Here is a 23636-nt window from a genome sequence, read left to right as displayed (position 1 = left end):
TTTTTTTAATGTAGACAATTCGGTAGGTAAATATAGGGGTGAAATGTCAGAAGAGGCACATCAAAAAAGTAGATATTCAAATGGCCAATAAACATGAAAACATTAGTCAATGAGGCAGTTTAAATTAAAACCAGTATCTGTGTAAAATACCATTACATACCCAAAGAATAGTTATAATTTAACAAACTGATAGTATCCCATATTGGGTACTGCAAAAGAATCTGGAGCAACTGAAACTTTTATATGCTACTGTTGTTGGCACGAGGATAGACAAATGTATACCTCTGGACGAAATGTAAATTGCTACAAACATTGAAAACTTGTTTGACAGTAATGTACTCAAGCTAAATATATGTAAAATCTAAGATCCAGCTATTTACTCCTACAGATATACAAAACAGAAATGCATACTTACATGTATCAAAGATGTATGTAAGAAAGTCCTTGACAACATTATTTGTAAGAGTGCAAACTGAAAACAACCTAAATGTTTATCAACGGTGTAATGGATAAATAAATATCATATAGTCATACAATGGACTACTATGCAGAAAAGAAAATAAAGGATTGCTACACTGACAATTTGCATTAACCCACAAACATACTATCAAATAAACGACACAAAAGACAGAAGAATAGGAACAGAATTATTCTAATCATGTAAACTTCAAAAACAGGCAAAACAAATCTATAATATTAGAAATCAGGATGGTGACTACCTTTGGTTAGGAAGGAATGTAACTCGGAGGGGGCATGAGGAGGGTTCTGGGGTGCTGGTAATGTCTTCTTTTTTATCTGGGTGATGGTAACATGTGTGTGTTAATTTTGTGATCGTTCCTCAAGATGTACATTTGTAGTTTGTATGTTTTCATCTGTATGTATGCTATATGTCAATAATAGTTTACTTTAAACAATGACAAGTGCTATAACTGAGGCATATAAGATATGCATGGTGTGTATCGAGGAAGACAGAAGGGAGTGACCTAAAAGGCATGTGTTAGGAGTTGGATTGAGCTCCAAAAAAAGACAGGTGGAGTCCTAACTCCTAGTATTTCAGAATGTGACCTTATTTGGAAATAGGGTTGTTGCAGATAAATGTTAACTATTGATAAAATGAGGTCATGCTGGAGTAGGGTGGGCGCTTAATTCCATATGACTGATGTCCTTAATAAGAAAGGGGGAATTGGAGCAGACACAAGAGAGAACACCATGTAATACCAGAGGCAGACGGTGGAGTGAGGCAACTGCAAGGCAAGCAACAGCCAGGACTGATGGCCACCACCCGAAGCTAGGAAGAGGCATGGAAGGCTCTTCCCTAAAGGTTTCAGAGGGAGCATGGCCCTGCCAGCACCTTGATTGTGGACTTCTAGCCTCCAGAACTGTCAGACAATACATTTCTATTGTTTTAAGCCACCTAATGCGTGGTACTTTGTTAGGGCAGCTGTTGAAGATGAATACAGTATGCATTAGCGTTCTATTTTTACATAGGAGGCAACTGAAGTTCTATGTCACTGAACTAGGGACCAGACTAAAAATTAGCTCTGGCATTTAAAGTCCATCGGTGACAAGCAAAGCGGTGAGTAAATAAAAGATGTTTGGGGAAAAAAAACCCAGCTCTCTGACATTTGGACCAGCCATTCCATGTTCTTTCCTTTACCCAACATTTTCTAAAGCAAAGATTTTGGAAATAGTTTTCTCAGTAGAGAAAAATGCCGGTAAAGAAAATGCCAGCCTCTTTCATCAGAAAGATGACTTGCATTCTGTTTCTGATTATTTGGTGAGCTAGGTATCTGGGTAAACTTTTTCATGAAAATCTCTCTCCCCACCTCCCACCCCTCACCTCCAGCCCCAGGGGACTCCAAAGGAAAGAAACACACTCACAACATGAGTGCAGCAAAGGGAGGGAATCACTGGTGAGAATTTAGAACTGAAAGCCAGCTCTCAGGCCAAATCCTTGTCATCTTGGTGGTATTAAACACTTCAAAATGAGAGTTGAAATTAGAGTGATCTTGGATTAGCAGAATCCCCAGAAGCCTGACAGAAGCAAATTAAATTCCCCCATGGAGAAATTCATCTCAGACCTCAAAGAATTCCAACAAATAGAACTCAACGCACGCAGCCCATCCTCCTCTGTCTCGTTTATAAAACGATGCTCAGCTTTAGCCACATTATAGTCACATTTTCTCATCCCAGAACATGCTACATGCTTTGATTTGTCACCCATTGCAGAGGCAGCTCCTCTGACCTTCTAGTCACATCTATCACCTGACACGGGTGACTCCCATTTCTCCTTAAAGTCTTAACTTGAGCTGTGAAGCTGCTTTGAGTTCCTTAGACAAAGTCAATATTCTCTCTGTGCTCCAATTCTATTCAGTCAAATTTTGTATTTACAATTCAAATTTCCTCAGGCCCCACCAGTCCACGGTTATGAATGCCAACACCTCAACATGAATAGTTCAAATGTCACAGATTATTTGCTCCTTGACCGTAGGTCTCACCCAAAGTCTCCCTTAGTTATTTCTGGGAACTTATGGGTGTGATGTTATGTTCTGCTGTGGCACGGCCTAGCAGGTGTTTGTTTACCTAACATTTGCTTTTCCATGTCCATGTGAATTGCCTTCCTCTCCTTTGCAGTCCTAAAACCACTACCTCTAACATCTTTTGTCTTTGGCTGAGGATGGTATTTAAGGTGAGGACTTTGGCCATTTTGGTGAGTTATTCAGATTTCCTGGGTCTCTCCCATGTGTACATGTTATTAAACTTTTGTTTGATTTTTCCCTGTTAATCTGTTTCATGTCACTTTAATTCTTAGATCAGCCAAAGGAACCTAGGATAGAGGAAGATCTCTTCCTTCGCAACAGCCTCATTTTATCCCCTGGTTCTGAAGCAGCATTTCTTCCATTCCCTGTAATTCACAGGGTTCTTTATGGATACTGCTCCTTCAACTACTACCTTGTTAAAAAACACAATTCAATCTGGTACATTTGAAGATCCAGTTGGCTTATTAAACAATTCACGAATTTGGGCAGCATCTCATCTGGCCAGCTGAGAGATACTCACAGGAGTTGTACAAAATGGAAGGTTTTTCCTTTGCTTATTTCTTAAGAAGAATTGTGTTTAGTGATTATTTTATTTTTTTAATAAGTTTTTTAAAATATAAATTTATTTATTTGTTTTTATTTTTGGCTGTGCTGGGTCTTCGTTGCTGTGCACGGGCTTTCTCTAGTTGTGGCGAGGGGGGGCTACTCTTCGTTGTGGTGCACGGGCTTCTTGCAGTGGCTTCTCTTGTTGCGGAGCACGGGCTCTAGGCGCACAGGCTCAGCAGTTGTGGCTCATGGGCTCTAGAGCACAGGCTCAGTGGTTGTGGTGCAGGGGCTTAGTTGCTCTGCAGCATGTGGGATCTTCCCAGGCCAGGGATCAAACCCATGTCCCCTGCATTGGCAGGCGGATTCTTAACCACTGCACCACCTGGGAAGCCCCTATTTAGTGATTATTTTAGATGGTGATATTATAGCACTCATCCATGTGTAAATTATTTCACATAGGGAAGAGTTCTGACCTGTACCTATTATGGTTCTTATTGAAAACAAAACAGGATGTGCATTTCTGTCATGTTATGAATATATTTCTACTTTATTTTGAAACATTTGCCAAACTAATTACTATAACACTGTATAACATTAAAAATGTTCAAGGACTGCTTAGCATTAGAAGCAGACTATATCCCAAAATTCTAAAACAGCAGCAAGTGTTGTTGCTTGTATAAAGATAAATGATAATTTTTAGACTAATTTCCATAGTGCCCTGTTGGCATTAGCACTACCACTGTACCCTGCTGTATAATAAACAATCTTAGACATTTATCAACTGTTGATACAAATGTTAGTCCTGTCAAATACAAATTGGCAGGTGCCATCTACCTCTACAAGGATTAAATCATGTGCTGCTGCAGCGGCTGACTTTCAATACCCCCCCGAAAGGAGCTCAGGGTGGAGAGCAGAAATGAGGCATTCCGTGCTCTGGGAAAAACTGGCAGAACAGATCTTCAGATAGATATTTTCAGGAGACGATTTTATGAGCCCAATTCTTATATCTCCTCATATCTAGAAAAGCACTAAAATCTTTCATGGTCAGGTCTGCTCCTCATGACTAGCAGTACCTTCACAAGACTAGCAGAAACTTTTTGCAAAAAAATATGTGCTTGTTTGCATGTACTCCTGATTGACCAAAATCACATGTATACTGACCTTCCCCCCTACCTCTTTGGAGCAGTTTCTCAGAGCTATCTGAGATGCTATCTCCCGGGCTATAGTCCTCATTTTGCCCCAAATAAAACTTAACTCACAACTCTCACGTTGTGCATTTTTTTTAAGCTGGCAGTCCCTAACCACTTTTTATGTTTTAAATTTTTGAAATTCAAGTGTAACTGCCATAACATAAAATAAACACTAGACTGTAAAAAAACAACAAGAACAAAAAAACCAAAATGGAAGGTTTTTATAGGCAGAAAGAGGGTGGGACAAGGAAGTTAAAAGAGTGGGTTTTTTCAGGCAAGGTGACCTTCCCTTAGGGGAAGGAAGGGGTGGGGGGGGTGGTCTCAGGCAGATTAGCTCACCAGTGCTGACCAGGAAATTCCAGACTGATTGGTTTAAAATTCCACTCCTGGGAAGGGCTGCAACAGCAATTCCTTCTTGGTTTGCAATTTTAGGGCAAGTGACTCAACCTGAGCCTTTCATTTCTTTCGTAAAGAAAGAAGAACAAAGAGCATCTCTCACCACCCACATGGCAAGAAACCAATCTCTCTGACGATAGCCAATGAGAACCTAGCAGCTGCCAATGGCGGTGTGGGTGAGCTTAGAAGCAGAACTTTTGAGGTTGCTGACAGTCAACTGAGTGAGTTTGGAAGGGATTCTCCCCAAATACAGACTTGAGATGACTGCAGCCCTGGCTGATACCTTGACTGTAACCTCTGAGAGATCCAGAGCCAGAGGCTCCAGCTAGGCTGCAACCAGATTCTCCACCCACAGAAATTGTGAAGCAAATGGTTATTGTTCCATGCCCTTATGTTTTGGGGTAATTTATTACAAAGTAATAGATAACTATTACAGAAATGGAAACTCTGACTTTAGCTGAACAAATACACTACCAGAATAAAGACTACATTTCTCAGCCTCCCTAATAGTTAGATGTGGTCATGTGACCGAGCTGTGGCCAACAGAATGTGAGAGGTAACACGTGGAGTTTTTAGATTGGGTCTTTGAAAAGCTATGCATGCTTCATACCCTCTTTCCTATTTCTCTATTTAATATGCATAAAGTTATGATAATGACAAAGCTACAAGATGGAAAAGCCTAGATTCCTGAATCACCATGTGGAGGAGGGCTACCCACTGACCAGGATCATCCATTTGACCTGTTACGTGAGTGAAAAATAAATTTCCACTGTGTCTCAGTCATTACAATTTGAGGGTTTATTTGCTACCATAGATAACTATGCTAATTTACACCTTTATGTGAAAGGAAAATAAACTTTTCTCTGGAGTAAATCGCTAATATTTTGGGTGTCTGTCACATGAAGCCTAGCCTACATTCTTATCAATATGTATACCTTAAGAATTTTATTTTTAATCTAAATATTTATTCCCCAGTCATTAAAGCCTTCTTTTGAGTATGGTTCTTCTGACTGGAGTTCTGAGTAGTCTTTCTTGTATAGACTGTACCTCTAGTGCTTTGCATTGGATTTCCAGTTTCATTTTGTTCAAAGTGGAGACAAATAAAGACTCTTGCAAAGCAGATTGAATGCAGACTACTACTAGATTTGAAGGCTTTTAAACAATTCTCTAGTCTGCTCATCAGTGAATTCGGTACAGTTGCAGAATACAAAATTAATATACAGAAATCTGTTGCATCTCTATACACTAACAACAAACTATCAGAAAAAGAAATTAAGGAAACAATCCCATTTACAACCACATCAAAAAGAATAAAACATCTAGGAATAAATCTAACTAATGAGGTAAAAGACCTGTGCTTGGCAAACTATACGATGCTGATGAAAGAAACTGAAGATGACACAAACAGATGGAAAGATATACTGTGTTCATGAATTAGAAGAATTAATATTGCAGTATTAATAATACTACTCAAGGTAATCTACAAATTCAATGCAACCTCTATCAAAATACTAATGGCATTTTTCAAAGAACTAGAACAAATAATTTTAAAATTCGTGTAGAAACACAAAAGACCCCAAATAGCCAAAACAATCTTGAGAAAAAAGAACAGAGCTGGAGGTATCATGCTCCTTGACTTCAGGCTATACCACAAAGCTACAGTAATCAAAACCATATAATACTGGCACAAAAACAGACACATAGATCAATGGAACAGAATAGAGAGCCCAGAAATAAACCCACACACCAGTGGTCAATTAATATATGACAAAGGAGGAAAGAACATACAATGGAGGAAAGACAGCCTCTTCAATAAGTGGTGCTGGGAAAACTGGACAGCTACATGTAAAAGAATGAAATTAGAGCATTCTCTAACACTATATACAAAAATAAACTCAAAATGGATTAAATCCCTAAATGTAAGACCAGAAACCATAAAACTCCTAGAAGAAAACATTGTTAGAACACTCTTTGACATAAATCGTAGCAATATTTTTTTGGATCTGTCTCCTAAGGCAAAGGAGACAAAAGTAGAAATAAACAAACGGGACCTAATTAAACTTAAAAGATTTTGCACAGCAAAGGAAACCATCAACAAAATGAAAAGAAAACCTCCTGAACGGGAGAAAATACCTGCAAATGATACAACCAATAAGGGGTTAATATCCAAAATATATATACAGCTCAAACAACTCAATATCAAAAAACAAACAACCTGGTTAAAAAAAGAACAGAAGACCCTGTATAGACATTTTTCCCAAAAAGGCATACAGATGGCCAACAGGCACATGAAAAGATGCTTAACGTTGCTAATCATCAGAGAAATGCAAATCAAAACCACAGTGAGATATCACCTCACACCTGTCAGAATGGCTATCATCAAAAAGACCACAAATAACAAATGTTGGCAAGGATGTAGAGAAAGGGAACGCTTGTGCACTGCTGGCGGGAATGTAAATTGGTGCAGCCACTTGGAAACCAGTATGGAGGTTCCTCAAAAAACTAATAATAGAACCACCATACCATCCAGCAATTCTAGTCCTGGGCATAAATCTGAAGAAAACAAAAACACTAATTAGAAAAAATGCATGTATCCCAATGTTCACAGCAGCATTATTTACAACAGCCAAGATATGAAAGCAATCTAAGTGTCCATCAACAGATGAATGGATAAAGATGATACACACACACACACACACACACACACGCACACACACACACAATGGAATACTACTCAGCCATAAAAAAAAAGAAATTTTCCCATTTGCAACAACATGGATGGACCTGAAGGGTATTATGCTTAATGAAATAAGTCAGAAAAAGACAAATATTGTATGTTATCACTTATATATGGAATCTAAAAAATAAAACAAACTAGTGGATATCACAAAAAAGAAACAGACTGTTATAGGGAACAAACTAGAGGTTACCAATGGGGAGAAAAAAGAGGGGCAAGATAGCGGTATGGAATTAAGAGGTACAAACTACTATGTACAAAATAAAGAAGCTACAGGGATATATTGTACAGCACAGGTAATATAGCCAATATTTCTCATAACTTTAAATGGGGTATAATCTATAAAAACTTTGAATCGTCATGTTGTATACCTGAAGCTAATATAATAATATTGGGGCTCTTGCATGTTACCACTACACCAGCAGTGCTGATGTAAACCACTATAATATTATAAATCAACTGCATCGCAATTAAAAAAAAAAGAATTGACACAAGGGTTAGAATTAGCAAACAAGAATATTAAAGTAGTCATTATAACTATGACACACACACACACACACACACACACACACACACACAAAAGAAAGGTAGAGACATGGAAGATAAACAGTGCTGCCCGACAGAATTTTCAATGATGATGGAAATGTTCGATTCCTACAGGATCCAGTATGATAGCCAAGAGCCACAAGTGGCCAGTGAGCCCTCGAAATCTGCCTAGTGCAACTGAGGAACTGAATTTGTTATTTTTTAACTTATTTAAATTTAAGCACACATAGCTAGCCTCTACCATATTTGACATCACAACACTAGAAGGTCTAGGAAAAAAATATCATCATTAGGAGGCTCTCAGGGGAATAATGGTTCCTTTTCCTCTTAGATTAGGATGATCAAATCTTATCAAAACTAAGCTTGCACAACCAAAAGTAAACTTAACGTCACTGACTTTACTTCTTTACCAATCATTTTATCCATGTTTTTGTACTAAACAATTCTATACATATGCTTACTGCTGCTAATATTACTGTAATTGTTGTTGCTGCCGCTGTTCTTCTTCCTTTGCACCTTCTTCTTGGGCATAAGGGATACCACAGTGCAGAAATATGAGAAGCCATGGTACATATTATCCTAAGCATTCCAGAGCTTTCAATATGCTCTGCAGTAGTACTTCACAGAGCATTGAGTACTAAGGTCTTTTCTTAGCAGGCATGCAAGAAATGCTTTTGACAATAAAAATCTGAGAAGACAACACCTGAGAAAAAGATTGACTCAATAAGTAACTCTCTATTTTGTTTCTAATTAGGCAAAACCATTTCAGTAAAAAAACGAAATTGAGGCATGCTCTCCACTGTGGACAACAGAAGTCAGAGGGAAAAAAAAGTACAAGAAATGTCTTCCTAATATGATGAGATATTTCAGATACACAGAAGATATATGTTCTGTGTATCTGATGTTAAAAATTATGAGGTAGTAGAATTCCTATTATGGGAGATAATTTTTTTAAGGTCTAAATTTAGTTAATTTTAGTATTAATTTCTTGTCAACAGTTCTGGGTTACTTATAATTAATGTGATTCTATGCATATAATGTATTTATTTATTTTTTTAATTGAAGTACAGTTGATGTACAATATTATATGTTATAGGTGTACAATATTGTGATTCGTGATTTTTAAAGGTTATACTTCATTTATCGTTATTATAAATATTGGCTATATTCCTTGCATTGTACAATATATCCTTGTAGCTTATTTTATACATAATAATTTATACCTCTCAATCCCTTACATGGGAGATAATTTTTAAATACTTCATCAAAAAACCACTGTGGAATGTTTACCTTAACTATTAGTAAAGGAAGTAGCAGTAGTACGATCAGAAAACCAACAAGTATTTTACTGAGGAGGGGGAGATAAATACTTAATGTAAAATTTAAACATGCCTGGATAATGTGACGAAGACATTTCTAAAATTGAGAAGGAAATAAATATACAACAAAATGCACATATCTTTAAAATTTCTCTAGACTTTTATAACCACCTGACCCACACCCAATTCAATGTGTATTTTATTAGCATTCATCCTTATCTGGTCTTTCTGAAGAATTCTTCTTAGTTTTCATAGAAACAACAATTATTTTTCTTGGCAGACTCAAATTTTATCAATTTATGTAATTTAATTTCCCAACCTTTCATAAATCTATCAATTTTTGTAACATAATTTCCCAATCTTTCAAGAGAAGTCTGTTTTTTTTTTAATCTGAAGTTAATTCAAGTAAAGGGGATAAATATACTTGTAGACTAACCAACCACGCAGGCGAGCTTTACCCTACAGCAATCACAAATCTGGAAACTTTGTACTAGGTAAACACCTTTAAACCACATTTTAATTTTCCCCAGAAATGAACGTAAAAATCTTAATCTCAAAAATTAAAGGATGCAATAAGAACAATAACAAAGGAAACAAAAGTGAAGAAATGTGAATTAGAAAGTAGGAGGTAATTTTACAATACATACAAATATCAAGCCATTATATTGTACATCTGAAACTAATATGTTAATTTAAAAAAAGAAAATAGGAGGCAAGCCACAGATATTTAAAACAATACTCATATAAAAGGTTTTCATGATTAGAGTCTAATAATTTCTCCTCTTACACTGCAGCACTTTTGATGATCCTATAAGGAAACAAATAATCTTCTCTAAAGTTAGTCATCTCTCACTTTCCGGTATTTTCTTCTATCTATCACTCTGGAGGGAACAAAATCAAAGGACTTTCTTCAGATTTTCTTCTGATGGTCACATTCACTAGAACAGTGGTTCCCAAACTTTATCAAACATGGGAATCAAGCCAGGGTTTGTTAAACCCAGCTTCCTGGGGTCCTCCCAGAGCTTCTAATCTAGCAGGTCTGAGGTGGCTCCCAAGAACTTGTGTTTCCAGGAAACTCTAAATTTGTTGGACACTGCTGGTTGGACTTTGAGAACCACTCCTCTGAGGCTTCCAGAAAGGTTTATTTACAAGTGTGACCACTGCAATTCATATTTAGAAAAGCTAACAACGACAAAAATAAAAACCACACACGCGCGCAAAAGCAAACCTCTAGGAATCTACAGATACTCCCGTTTAGTCTGCATAGATCTGCTTTATCTGTACTACGAAAAGGTTTCTGGCATTTCAACACCTACCTAAACTGGTTCAGCCAAATTCTAGCCATTCAGTGTTACAGAAAAGAGCAGGCTGGGGTTGAGAAATACGTATTACCAAGTTGTCTAACAAGTATTTGCGCCTCCTTCTCTTAAGTAGAAAATGCTTCCAACATGCATTTCAAAAGAAGTATCATCTAGTTCCCTCAAGGCAGAGCAAGGATTGTTTGCATAAATAACGTAAACCTGCTCCGTACAAGACTTTGAGCTACACACACCAGCGCCAGTGAAAAAGCAAAGAAACAAATACAACCTGAAACTCCACCCTGCACCACCTTAGTACCTAAATCAGGTCCTCTCCTCCCTTCAGTCCCTGGGAACGAAGGGGGCGTGTTGGAGCGCGCGGCGCCCACGTGACCGCCGAGAGCCCCTCGCGGCCAAGTCACGCGATCTGCCGTCATATCGGCTTATGCCGCCGGCTTCTGATTGGTTGGCGGCGCCGGTCGCCCCGAGCGTGGGGTCAGGCTACGCCCTTCCAGACCTAGCCTGCTTGCTGACAGACGCGGTCCAGCAGCTGGAGCAGTCGGGGCCCCGCAGGAATCGAGTCGGCAGCCGGCGGCGGACCCTCTCTAGGTAGGGATGACAGGGGGGCGGGGAAAGGAGGGAATACACCTGAGCTGGAAGCGACAGAAGAGGAGGAAAAGGGGGTGGAGAGACTAAGGCAAGACGCAGGTGGGGAAGTTGAGAGTGCGTCTGTCCCCTTCTTCAGCTTCCCGCAGGCGTTCGTTGGCTGTCTCCTAGATGTAAGGCACTAGGCAGACTCTGGGGGTTCTGTCTGCGAAACTTGACCTGAGGACTCCTGCGCTGACCGTCAGCAGAGACGGCCAGGTAGCCGGGTGTCCTGAAAACAATTGGCTAGGCGGCGGCTGTGATGGGGACCGTGCGGGGCGCAGGGCACGCGCGCTGGCCGGGGCTGGCGGGAGGCTGGTTGCCGCCAGAGACCTCCAGATTAGGGGCCTCTGCCCGGACAGAGGCGGGGTATGTCAGGGCACAGGGAGAGGTGAAAGAAACAGACATGTGCATGGGCCTGAAAAAAATGAAATGTTTGATGTTGGCTATTGGGGATCTCTTATCCAAGGCAAGTTTGTCCACTGAACACTAATAAAGCATTTTGCGACGGATTTCCCTCTGTTCTTGGGGGGATTTTTTTTTTTCTTTCAAGCAGCAAAGGAATTAGGTTGAAGCAAGCCCCAGTTACAGCAGTGTAATTAGGATGGAGGGACAAGCCACGGTTTGAGAAGACAAGAAGGGAAGGGAAATAATCTATTAGTTTAGCATCCTAATAGGAAGAATCATGTCTGCTAGCATCCCTGTGTAACAGCAGAGCAAATTTGGAGGTGGTATAGGAGATAGTTTACAAACTGGAAAGTTTGTGGTAGCCAAACCACCTGTCTTTATATCACCTGTAGGTGATATAACTTTATAACTACCTGTAGGTTACCTGTCTTTATATCACCATTGATTTTTTTCTTTTTAAGTTTCTAATGATAGGCACCTAAAAATAAATACATGACCCTTGCTCGTTTACAGAGTGCTTTCCCATTCATTATGTAATATAATTAACATGGGATAATCAGAATTCCGCATCTGCATGCCTATACCTAGATATTACAATGTAGTAGCTAGGAGAACAGGCTCTGGAATATACATCCCAGCTGTTACTTGTTATTTGTTACTGTTACATTAGTTAACAACTTACTTAAATATTCCTGCCTTCATTTTCCCTATCTTTAAAATGGGGGTTATAGAAGTATCTACCTCATAGAGTTGTGAGAATCAAGCGAGGTGATACATAAAAAGTGCTTTTTAAGTAATACCTGGTTGTCAATAAATGTTAGCTATTATACTAACAGTATATTATCTATACTTTTAAAGTAAAGCAGAATGACTCAAGTCATTTTAAGCCTAATTGTATTTTGTTGATAACTATGTTTTAAGAAAAGGTTTCTTTGTTTCAGCCAAAGTAAAATAATGTTAAGTTTCTATTTGTTAGGGGTACTTAACTTAGGGTCTGTAGAGCCCCTGACTTTAGTGGATATAAACCCCTTAAAATTATATGCAAAATGGGCTTCCCTGGTGGCGCAGTGGTTGAGAATCCGCCTGCCAATGCAGGGGACACAGGTTCGAGCCCTGGTCCCAGAAGATCCCACATGCCGTGGAGCAACTAAGCCCATGTGCCACAACTACTGAGCCTGCGCTCTAGAGCCCACGAGCCACAACTACTGAGCCCACGTGCCTCAACTACTGAAGCCTGCATGCTCTAGGGCCTGTGTGCCGCAACTACTGAGCCCACATGCTGCAACTACTGAAGCCCGTGCACCTAGAGCCCGTGCTCCACAACCACAACAAGAGAAGCCACCACAATGCATAGCCCGAGCACTGCAACAAAGAGTAGCCCCCGCTCGCCACAACCAGAGAAAGCCCACGCGCAGCAACGAAGACCCAACGCAGCCAAAAAATTAAAAATTAAAAAAAAAATTCTGTGCAAAAGTATGTGAGCTTGTAGAGTCATTGAGAATTTAAAAATTTAAGGAGCTGAAGAGATACTAATGAAGAAGCAGTAGAACTTGGTTCAAGTCTGTGGATTTTGCAACCAGCCAGGGAGTGACTGAATCCCTTCTCCAGCATTTGTTTACTTGATGACTCTGGGGATTTTCTGTGTCCAGCTTTCTTATAAGACAAGAATAATACTAGTACCTGACTTTTAGGGTATATCTTGAGAGGGTTAAATGAGTTAATATTTACAGTACCTCATATACAGTAAATATTGATATTAGAAATGAACTTATTTCTTTAAAACATCAAATGACATCTTTTTCTACTATAGGTTAAAGTGATTTTGGCCCAGCTTTGGTTCCTGTAACAGTAGTAGTAATAGCTCCTATTTGTTGATGAGCTTCCCCGTGTCAGATAGTACCACACCACTATGTACTTCGTCTCTAAATCTTAGAACAATTCTATAAAGTAGATATGCTTTCTCCATTTCACAGATGTGGGTTTGAATATAAACTTCAAAATTGAATTCAAGTTTTGAGATCATAATTGTTAGTGATTTCAAACTTTTTTTATGTTAGATGTCAGAAATTACAGCAATATATTTGTGAATACCTAATTACTACATCCCACAAATAGAATTAATTGAAACCAAAATCTGAAAACACTTAAAAACAGGTTTCATCTCACAGTATTTCAACTGCCTCCAGATGGACAGAGGTTCATTCCCTCCTCCCTTCTAGGTGCTGGTTTACTGTCACAGCAGTTATGTACAGGGCATATGCAAATCAATACAACTCGCATGGTCTTCAGTTAAAAGCGAAATTAAAGAGTTTTTTTATGATTAAGGACTGAGATCTTATTAAAGTTTTCACTTACACCGGATATTAAAGGTTGAATAAAGAAGATTCATGGTTAATGTTTGAGTTATTTTTGGCTACACGGTGCTGTCCCAAATACTATATGGAATTATGGCTGTTGGCACTATAGGTAACATGCAAGACTAGTTCACCAACTCTTACCAACCTTTAGTGGTATAACAATATTCTTTTGAATTGTTGGGTTCTTCTTCATTGTTTATGTTTCTGGTATTACTTTATGTACTTGACCTGCTGCTCCATCCTTTATGGCTTCAACTGTTGCGATACTACTAGGCTCCCTTTTGAACTTCAGATTCATATTTGCATGTAGTCTACTGCTTTTGCCTAGGAGCCCAGATGAGCCACAGCAATTAGACTTAAGACCCAAACTAGGGACTTACCTGGTGGCACAGTGGTTAAGAATCCGCCTGCCAGTGCATGGGACATGGGTTTGAGCTCTGGTCAGGGAAGATCCCACAGGCCGCGGAGCAACTAAGCCTGTGCACCACAACTACTGAGCCCACGTGCCACAGCTGTTGAAGCCCACGCACCTATAGCCCCTGCTCCACAACAGGAGAAGCCACCGCAATGAGAAGCCCGTGCACCGCAATGAAGAGTAGCCCCTGCTCGCTGCAACTAAAGAAAGCCCGCGCGCAGCAACGAAGACCCAACTCAGCCAAAATAAATAAATTAATTAAATTTTTTTTAAAAAGACCCAAACTGAACCCATCATTCCTCGCACCCCCAAAGTCCCTGTTGCACCCAAGTCTGCTAGCTCCACAGTATTCCCTATTTTGATTATCATAGCATCACCATCCATTCAGGCAAGGTAAAATCTCACAATCAACATAGATTTCTTTCTTTTTTTTTTTTTAATTGAAGTATAGTTGATTTACAATGTTTTGTTAGTTTCTGGTGTACAGCAAAGTGATTTAGTTATACATATGTATATTCTTTTTCATATTCTTTTCCATTATGGTTTATTACAGGATATTGAATATAGTTCCCTGTGCTGTACAGTAGGAGCTTGTTGTTTATCCATTCTATATATAATAGTTTGCATCTGCTAGTACCAAATTCCCACTAGATTTTTTCTTCTTTCACACTCCAGTATCTAATCAGTTATCAAGTCCCATGGGTTATCTTACTTGCTAAGTCTCTGATGAATGTGTCTATTCTCACAGCTATTGCCTGAGGTCAGGCGGTCATCTTCTCTAGGTTAGTCTACCTCAGGAGCAACCTAGACTCCCTGCTTCCCATCAGTACGATATATTCCTAATGGGCCACATCCCCTGAACCATGAATGGACCATGACCTTTCCATGCCTTTGCAGTTGTTATTTCTACTTGAAATAGCTATTCCTAACCTTATTTTTTTTCTGGTAATGTCCTTCAAAGCCCAAATCAAAATTCTTCACTATACAGCCTTCTGTTGTAAGCTGAGGTAGTTGTGTTGTCTTTTCTGATTTTACACAATTTGCATATATATACCTTTATTATAGCACTTGTCATATTGATGTAACTATTGATTTCTGTAGTTGCCTTACCTTGAAGGTGGATTTAGACTATATCTTTTTAATCTTTGTATGCTCATCACCTAGTGCGGTGCTTGATACTTAATTGTTGTTTGAGTGAATTAGCAATATATGATGAAGGATGTATGTCAATATCTGCATTAGTTGATTAAAAATTTCTTTCGATGTCAATGTGAGAAAAAATGCTTGCAACTCATATCACAAACACGGGGCTAAACACCCTAATAAATAAAGAGCTTCTCGAATTTGATTTTAAGAGACTAAAAACCCAGTGGCAATTTTCAGACTGGTTTTTTGTTATTGTTGTTGTTCAAAAGTTTTAATTATAGATGAGAGGTGTTTGGAATACAGGACACATTTCCCACTACAAACAGTGCAGTGAAGAAGGAGGAAGTAGATCATAAATGATAAGAGTCAGTGGTCAGCTCACAGAAGCTGACCATGAAGTTGTGGAACTAGATTCAGGATCATGAATATAGAATCGACTAAAGTTTTTCAAAGTTTAAGCATCTGGAACAGGAGTTGGCAAACGTTCCTTTTAAAGGGCTAGATAAGAAACATTTTAGGCTTTGTGAGCCATGCTGTCTATTGCTGTGACTCAGCCTTGACTTTGTAGCACAGAGAAGCAGCCATAGACAACATAGACACATCTGGGCGTAGCTGTGTTCCAGCAAAGCTTCTTTACAGAAACAGGCCCTGGGTGCGGCCCGTGCGCCACAGTTTGCCAGCCCCTGACTGGGGTGGGGAGGAGGGGGCGGTGAGGAATAAATGTATTCTAGTTGTCACTGCCAAGAACACATCTCCCTTTGTTCTGTCATTGAGAGTTAGGGTTAGTCACGAGAATAGATAGTCCCTGACTTCTTTGGTTTCGGTCACAGAATAGATACGTTTTAGGGAATTCATCTTAAGTCTCAGCGTTGAAGCAAAAATCTCCGAAATATGAGTCCTTTTAGGAGAAAGATGCTGCTGAAACTTGCAGCTGAAGGAGTAAACCATTTGCCTGAGTACCTAGTGCCCTGTGTTCCACATCTTTACTATTTGCCATGTTTACTCTTGCCATGTCCTATGGCAATAGGACATGGTGGAAGAGAACACTAAGGTGCAATTAGATCTGGACTTATGCCACCTTTCAGCTTGTCCTTGGAGAAGAAACTTCCTGGGCCTCAGTTTCTCTAACTGAACTTCAGTGTCGCTATGTATTATATCAAGAGACTGAACTAGAGATGACATTGAAGATCCTTCTGGCTCTAGAGATGGCATTTAGTGAATTCTGGTAGCAGCAGACTTGTACTACATATACTTATGAAAGCAGGAACTTCATATATAGTTTTTCTGAAAATTTTTTGCTTTGAGAAATGTCAACATGGGTAAATAATTGTTGTACGTGTTTATCCTTTAGGGGCTAAGATGGATCTTGTACTCAATGCTGCAGATTATTATTTTTTTACACCATACATATATCCAGCCACATGGCCAGAGGACAGCATCTTCCGACAAGCTGTCAGTCTCCTGATTATAACGAATCTCGGTGCTTATATCCTTTATTTCTTATTCGCAACGCTGAGTTATTATTTTGTCTATGATCATTCATTAATGAAACACCCACAATTTTTAAAGGTAAGTGATTTTCTTACCTAGTTTTTAATTATTACAGTAAAAATAACAATGTGTATTTGTGAGATTTTCAGATTAAACTGGTTTTAATCTTTTTAGAGTTTCTGAAAACAGCCCCAAATGGGTTAGATATTTTTGGAAAGGCTAATCCCCTCTCTCTTTTCTTTAATTTAAACGGATAAGTAAGCTGTACTTTTTTTTTTTAAGTTTTTTTTGAGGGTTTTTTTTTTAATTTATTTATTTTTGGCTGCATTGGGTCTTCGTTGCTGCGCGCGGGCTTTCTCTAGTTGCGGCGAGCGGGGGCTACTGTTAGTTGTGGTGCGCTGGCTTCGCATTGTGGTGGCTTCTCTTGTTGCAGAGCACGGGCTCTAGGCACATGGGCTTCAGTAGTTGTGGCACACGGGCTCAGTAGTTGTGGCTTGCGGGCTCTAGAGCTCAGGCTCAGTAGTTGTGGCGCACGGGCTTAGTTGCTCTGCGGCGTGTGGGATCTTCCCGGACCAGGGCTCGAACCCGTGTCCCCTGCATTGGCAGGCGGATTCTTAACCACTGCGCCACCAGGGAAGCCCCTACTTTTTTTTTTTTTTTAACTGTAAGCCTGGTCTTGCTAGATACATAGACAAGAATTTCTTTGCTGATAGTGATGAATAAATAAATGTATACATTTGTGTAATTGTTTTGATATTTGACTTTCACAAACTGAAATTTGCTTTTACTATGTATGTATTTTTTGACCAGATAATCCAAACGCAGTAGATTCAGACTTGTGTACGATCACTTTTCTATTTCAGTTATTTGTATTTGTCAGTCACTACAAGGACTGAAAAAAAATAGAGAGGGTTGGGTATGAAAGTTAATTATGAAAGAGGTGATTATTCTCTAAATAGAACTTTGGAATAGAGATTTTGTGGGAAGGAAAAAAAGTTTCAGAATTCAAAATATTTGTTGCATTTGCTTCATACAAAAGAAATGTTTTTCTTACACACCCACGCCCACATAGTAACACTTCAGTAGAAGCAATTTGGAGGTAAGCTCCTTCATATAAAAGAGATTTTAAAAATCCAATCCAGAACAATTTTATGCTAGTTTTGTTTACCATAGATTTTATGGTTTGTAAGTATTGGAAACTTCATTTTCAGAACCAAGTCTATCGAGAGATTATGCATTCTGTCCAGTCAGTGCCATGGATAAGCATCCCCACGGTCTCAGTGTTCCTGCTAGAGGTGAGAGGTTACAGCAAACTATATGACAGCGTAGAGGAGTTTCCATACGGTGAGTATATAGTGTAAATGTCGGGAACAGATGGGTTTCTCTAAAGAACCAAATCTGCTTCTTTAAAGTCTTTGTTGTAGATGAAATTGTGCCCAGGGGAAGATTGGCATGATCAGAGCTAGAGCCTTGAATTTGTTTCCTATTATCTTTATTGAATTCAAACATCTGACAAAAAAGCTCAAGTAGTACATGATATTTATAAAAAATCAGAAAACACCGATTTTTTAAAAATAAATCCATCATTCTGCTACCTGGAAACTGTAACTCTTTTGATGTATATTCTTTCACTTTTCTATGCCTGTAATACTTAGTTATTTACATTACAAAATTGAAACCCTTACTATGCATACTGGTTTGAACTCTGATTTTTTTCTCTTAGCAGTGTTTATGCCCATATTTTCATGTCAATAAATATTGACATTATACAGTATATATTTATACTATTGCATTGTATAGCTATCCATAGTTTATTTAAATGATCCATAATTTTTAGACCTTTAGATTGTTCTTGGTTTTCTATTATAAACAGTACTACAGTAACTAAACTAAAATTTTGTGAAATTCTGGAATTATTTCATCAAGATACATTTCTAGTATCTAGTATTAGAAAGTAAGAATCATAGTTAACGTTTATTGTTGATATGTACCAGCTTCAGTTCTAAGCTTTTCACGTGTTACCAATCCGTTTTATTCTATTAATTCTATGAGGTAGGCACTATTACGATGCTCCTTTTATAGGTGAGTAAATTAAGTGTACAGAGAATTTCAGTAACTTGCCAAGCTCACTTAACAAATAAGTGGTGGATCTGGGACTGGAATCCAAGCTTGCTGGTGTCAGCACCCCTGCTCTCTAAGTAAGAGGTTAGCTATTTAAAGGAGGGAACAAAAATTACACACCAGGGTGCTGAATTGGCTCAGCGTTGGAAAGTGGATCAAAATATGAATAAAAATAAAAGGAGAGAGGGCATTCTAGATAGTTTGAGTAAAAGTACAGAGGTAAGACTTTGAAGATGTTGGGAGGATATTGAGTGAACCAGCCTGGTTAGTACACGAGCATATGAGGTTGGAAAGATCAGAAGGGGTTGGGTTATGGAGTAAATGCTAGGCTTACAGTATTTCAAGGGAAAATAAAATTCTAAGCAGGGGAGGTAATATGTAAAGATATGTTTTATGAAGATTAATATGAAGAAAAAATAAATAGCATTATTCTCCAGCATTTAAATGATAAAGATGCCATAGGGGTTTACTCTTTCTGTTTCATAAATATCCTCATAGTTTAATGAAGAAATATTGTAGGTGGGATGCTTCAAGTTTTTATGAGAGGGAAATGAGCAGATCCCAGAGAGTCAAGGGAGATGGAGGTTATGATGTACTGAATTAACCAAAGCAGATAGTTAACAGGGTTTAGGTCTAGGATCAAATTTTGTCTTCTTAGATGGACATGTCAAAAGTAAACTCTGATCCTTGGAGCTGAATCTTGATTCTGCCATATCCTGTTGTCTCTTGTAGGCTGGTTTCGGTTAATTGCTAGTGTACTGTCCTTTCTCTTTTTCACTGACATGCTGATCTACTGGATTCACAGAGGCCTTCATCATAGACTTGTATATAAGGTAATAAGGTAGAGTCATTTGTAGGGGAAGAGAGAAAATACACATTTCAGCAATGTATAATTATAAATCCTGTCTCTGTTTTCAAGAATTTCTTCTAACTTATTAAATACCTAAGTAGCCTTAGTCATGACAGGTACAAGGTACATTTTGTTTGTATCCTTCTTTATGGGTCTGGAGGGGCTGTGTTAAAATCTTACTGTCTTGGGGTAAAGAAGGGGAGGGAATTTTATAAAGTAATTGGCTAAATTCAAAGGGATTTTTTTAGTTAGGTCATTTCTCACACCATGAGCATGAAAAGCTAAGTCAGTTGTTGCACTGGGTAAAGCCTGTGGCATTAATGTGGTCTTCTTTTCTTCTGTAGCACTTACACAAACCTCATCATATCTGGAAGATTCCAACTCCATTTGCAAGTCATGCTTTTCATCCTCTGGATGGTTTCCTTCAGGGTCTACCTTACCACATATACCCATTTATCTTCCCATTACACAAGGTAGTTTATTTAGGTTTGTACGTCCTGGTCAATATCTGGACAATTTCTATTCATGATGGTGATTTTCGTGTTCCCCATATCTTCAGGCCATTTATTAATGGCTCAGCTCATCATACAGACCACCACATGCTCTTTGACTATAACTATGGACAGTATTTCACATTGTGGGATAGAATTGGAGGCTCATTCAAAAATCCCTCCTCCTTTGAAGGGAACGGACCACTTAATTATGTGAAGAAGATGACAGAAGAAAAGCGCAACAGCCATACAGTAAGTGGTCGTAACAATGAAAAATTATTCAATGGAGACTTTACAAAGGCTGAGTAGATTATTGCCCAATTATTAAATATTTTTAACCAAGGAAAATAATCTACAGCCAGGACGCATAGCAAGTGAAAATCAGTATTATGGGTACAGGTGAGGAACGACCATAATGGTAGAACAAGGGAACATGCCTTGAGCACCATGACTTTAACCTCGTGCTCAAAATACTGAATGTTGGTCTAAGGGAGAAGTTGTGTCTTTCCAGCCAGTAGATCTGTAATTTGTATAGCCTCAACAACAGTTTTTTAAAAGGTAGAGGATAAATTATTGAGGGGACTAGGTTATGTCCTTTTGCCTTAATTCATCCATATTCATTAAGTAAAATTCATTGTGCTTAATGATATCAAGACCAAACACCATAACAAAGAAGTACTAATATGAAGATGGTTCCTTGTTTCAGGAATGATTAAGTACTCAGAATTGGTATGGTAACATCTACTTGTACTTTGTGGAAGTGGAAAAATCAGTGTGAAAAAAAATCGTGATATAATGTATTAGTAGCTCAGTGACCTGATTAATAGCAGGTGTTATAAGATTATTGTCTTCCTACACATAGAAAACTTATTCTCTGGAGACATTGTCAACTGTTGCGTTTTACTGATGAACAAATAAATTGGAATTTTAGAAAATATTCATACTACCATGATTTAATACAGATCTGGGATTATTTAAAGATTTTGATGGTTATTGTTTTCAACCATTATTTAATAAGTGTAAAATTATATGACCCTGATTATATTTAGAAAGGGAAATTTGATGCCCAAATAATATATTAGACACCACTGGTTTTTTTAATTAAATTGATGCACTGCACTTTTGGTATGTTTCAAAGTTACAATCCTGTGATTTTCTATAAAAGGAAATAATTGCCAAATATTTAGGCCTATCACTGAAGATTAGTTTTGAAATCTTATTTCCCCTCCTCTTTCTTCATTTTTCCCCACTCCCTCTGCAAAAAGATTTAACAAATACTTTCATAAAGAAATGTCATGTGTTGTAACATAAATATGTTGGGAAAACATGGTTTCCAAAAGCATTCTCTAAGCTGTTTATGTAAAATCAATAAAAGTTGATTATGACTATTATTAAAGTGTATCAGTTAAATAATGTAGCAGCACAAAGTATTCTTTACAAATTTTATGTCAATCTGAAACCACAGAAATGATGTGGGTTGTCAAAACTTTTAGAATATCTCCAAATGTTTGATATCAAGGGGAGAAAGAGAGAAGGGAGTATCACTGTCTTTTTATATTTCACATCTTTTATTAGATTTGAGTGTTTTAGCAAGAGACCAGTCATAAAAGTTAATGCTTGGAATCCAGAAGAAAATGTTGTTTCTGTTTGAGTTCCTGTTACAGTGTTGCTTTACTTAAACATACCAGTATACCAGTTAGTATTTTGTAACTGGTTCAGTGCAGCTAAGTGCTTTTCACTAATCCCCCGTGGTCCCTGTGCTCCACTCTGCCCAAGAGAAAGAAGGAAATTAAGAAGTAAACTTTGTTTCCCATAAAAATGAAAGCTAATATTTATTGAGCTTTTACTCTTGGTCAGGCATTGTTGAAAGTCCTTGACATAAGGACAATGGGACCCAGTTGTGTAACTTTTCCGAGGTTATTTCTCTCTCATGTAAAGTCCAGTGTGGATGTTTAAGGTCAGTGGACAGTTTTCCACAGTCATCTGAGACCCAGGCTCCTTCCACCTGAGAGCTCTGCCGTTCTCGCAGTTTACAGCATCTTCTCTGTTGAAGGAGCCTGTAGGGGAAGAGGGGAAGGTGCATGTGGAAAATCTGTATGGGTCAGGCCAGGATAGTTGTACATATCCCTCGCCCATGTTCCTTTGGACAAAACTTAGTTGTATGGCCTATCTAACTGGAATAGATTCTGGGAAATGTGTCCAACTATGTCCCTGGGAGGACAGGGTAACCAGTTGCTTGACCAGCTAGCCATTTTGCCATTACTGTATAATTTATTTCCCTCTTTTTGAGGGTCCCAGTAAAGGTATTGAAGGGATGAATGAGCTCAAAAGTATTTCAAGTTATCCATGCACTGGATGTCTTAGTGCTCTTAATTCCATAACGTCGATTATGAGTGTTAAAGTTTCCTTAGATTCTTAATACTGTGTAGCTAATAGAAAAGAAAGGATATAATTGGGGTGAGGGAAGCTTCCTCAGAGGTCTTAGTAGTAATCAAACTAGTCTCTGTCCTCCCTCCTTTTTTAAGTGCTAATCTTATTAAGCAGTATTATGTTAAGTAGTCTGACCATCTTTTTGGTACCACCACATCGTCCTGTTCTCCATTAGAGGAATTCACAGCGTTTATGGAAGTGAGGACCTAAATTCCTTCCCACGGGAATATCAAGTGAAAGACGTTCCCCCTCGACATTCAGACCTCCTATAGTTATAGAAAGAGAAAATCAAGATTACATTTTCCACTGTTATGGTAGGAATTGGGAAATGGATGGAGGCAGTACAGAGCACATTTGAAAAACCCAAAGACTTGGGACCTTCAAGATGGCAGAGGAGTAAGACATGGAGATCATCTTCCTCCCCACAAATGCATCAAAACTACATCTACATGTGGAACAACTCCTACAGAACACCTGCTGAATGCTGGCAGAAGACCTCAGACTTCCCAAAAGGCAAGAAAATCCCCACGTACCTGAGTAGGGCAAAAGAAAAAAGAATAGGGATGGGACCTGCACCTCTGGGAGGGAACTGTGAAGGAGGAAAATTTTCCACACACTAGGAAGCCCCTTCACTGGTGGAGATGGGGGGAGGCGAGGGGGGGAAGCTTCAGAGCCACAAAGGAGAGCGCAGCAACAGGGGTGCAGAGGGC

General features: G+C 38.6%; 1 protein-coding gene and 1 long non-coding RNA gene across 3 annotated transcripts in view; one reads left to right on the top strand and one right to left on the bottom strand.

Moving 5' to 3' along the window:
• Nucleotides 1-10933, bottom strand: part of LOC118899459 — a 30181-nt gene extending 19248 nt beyond the window's left edge. Inside the window, exon 1 of one of the 2 annotated variants that reach the window (XR_005020955.1) lies at nt 10862-10933. This is a non-coding gene — a long non-coding RNA (uncharacterized LOC118899459). The other variant, XR_005020956.1, reaches the window with a different exon arrangement.
• Nucleotides 10934-11087: 154 nt separating this feature from the next.
• On the top strand, nt 11088-21909 carry SC5D (sterol-C5-desaturase). The gene is made up of 5 exons (XM_036862037.1): nt 11088-11181; nt 16895-17112; nt 18246-18378; nt 19888-19988; nt 20350-21909. The coding sequence occupies exons 2-5, from the start codon at nt 16903-16905 to the stop codon at nt 20803-20805; spliced, it is 900 nt and encodes a 299-aa protein (XP_036717932.1). The 5' UTR covers nt 11088-11181; nt 16895-16902; the 3' UTR covers nt 20806-21909.
• Nucleotides 21910-23636: the final 1727 nt, after the last annotated feature.

Source organism: Balaenoptera musculus, chromosome 8 (genome assembly GCF_009873245.2).
Source record: "Balaenoptera musculus isolate JJ_BM4_2016_0621 chromosome 8, mBalMus1.pri.v3, whole genome shotgun sequence".
In the NCBI taxonomy this organism is placed as follows: Eukaryota; Metazoa; Chordata; class Mammalia; order Artiodactyla; family Balaenopteridae; genus Balaenoptera; species Balaenoptera musculus.
Note: the sequence above shows the minus strand (reverse complement) of the source record. Positions and strands in the feature narration are given on the sequence as shown.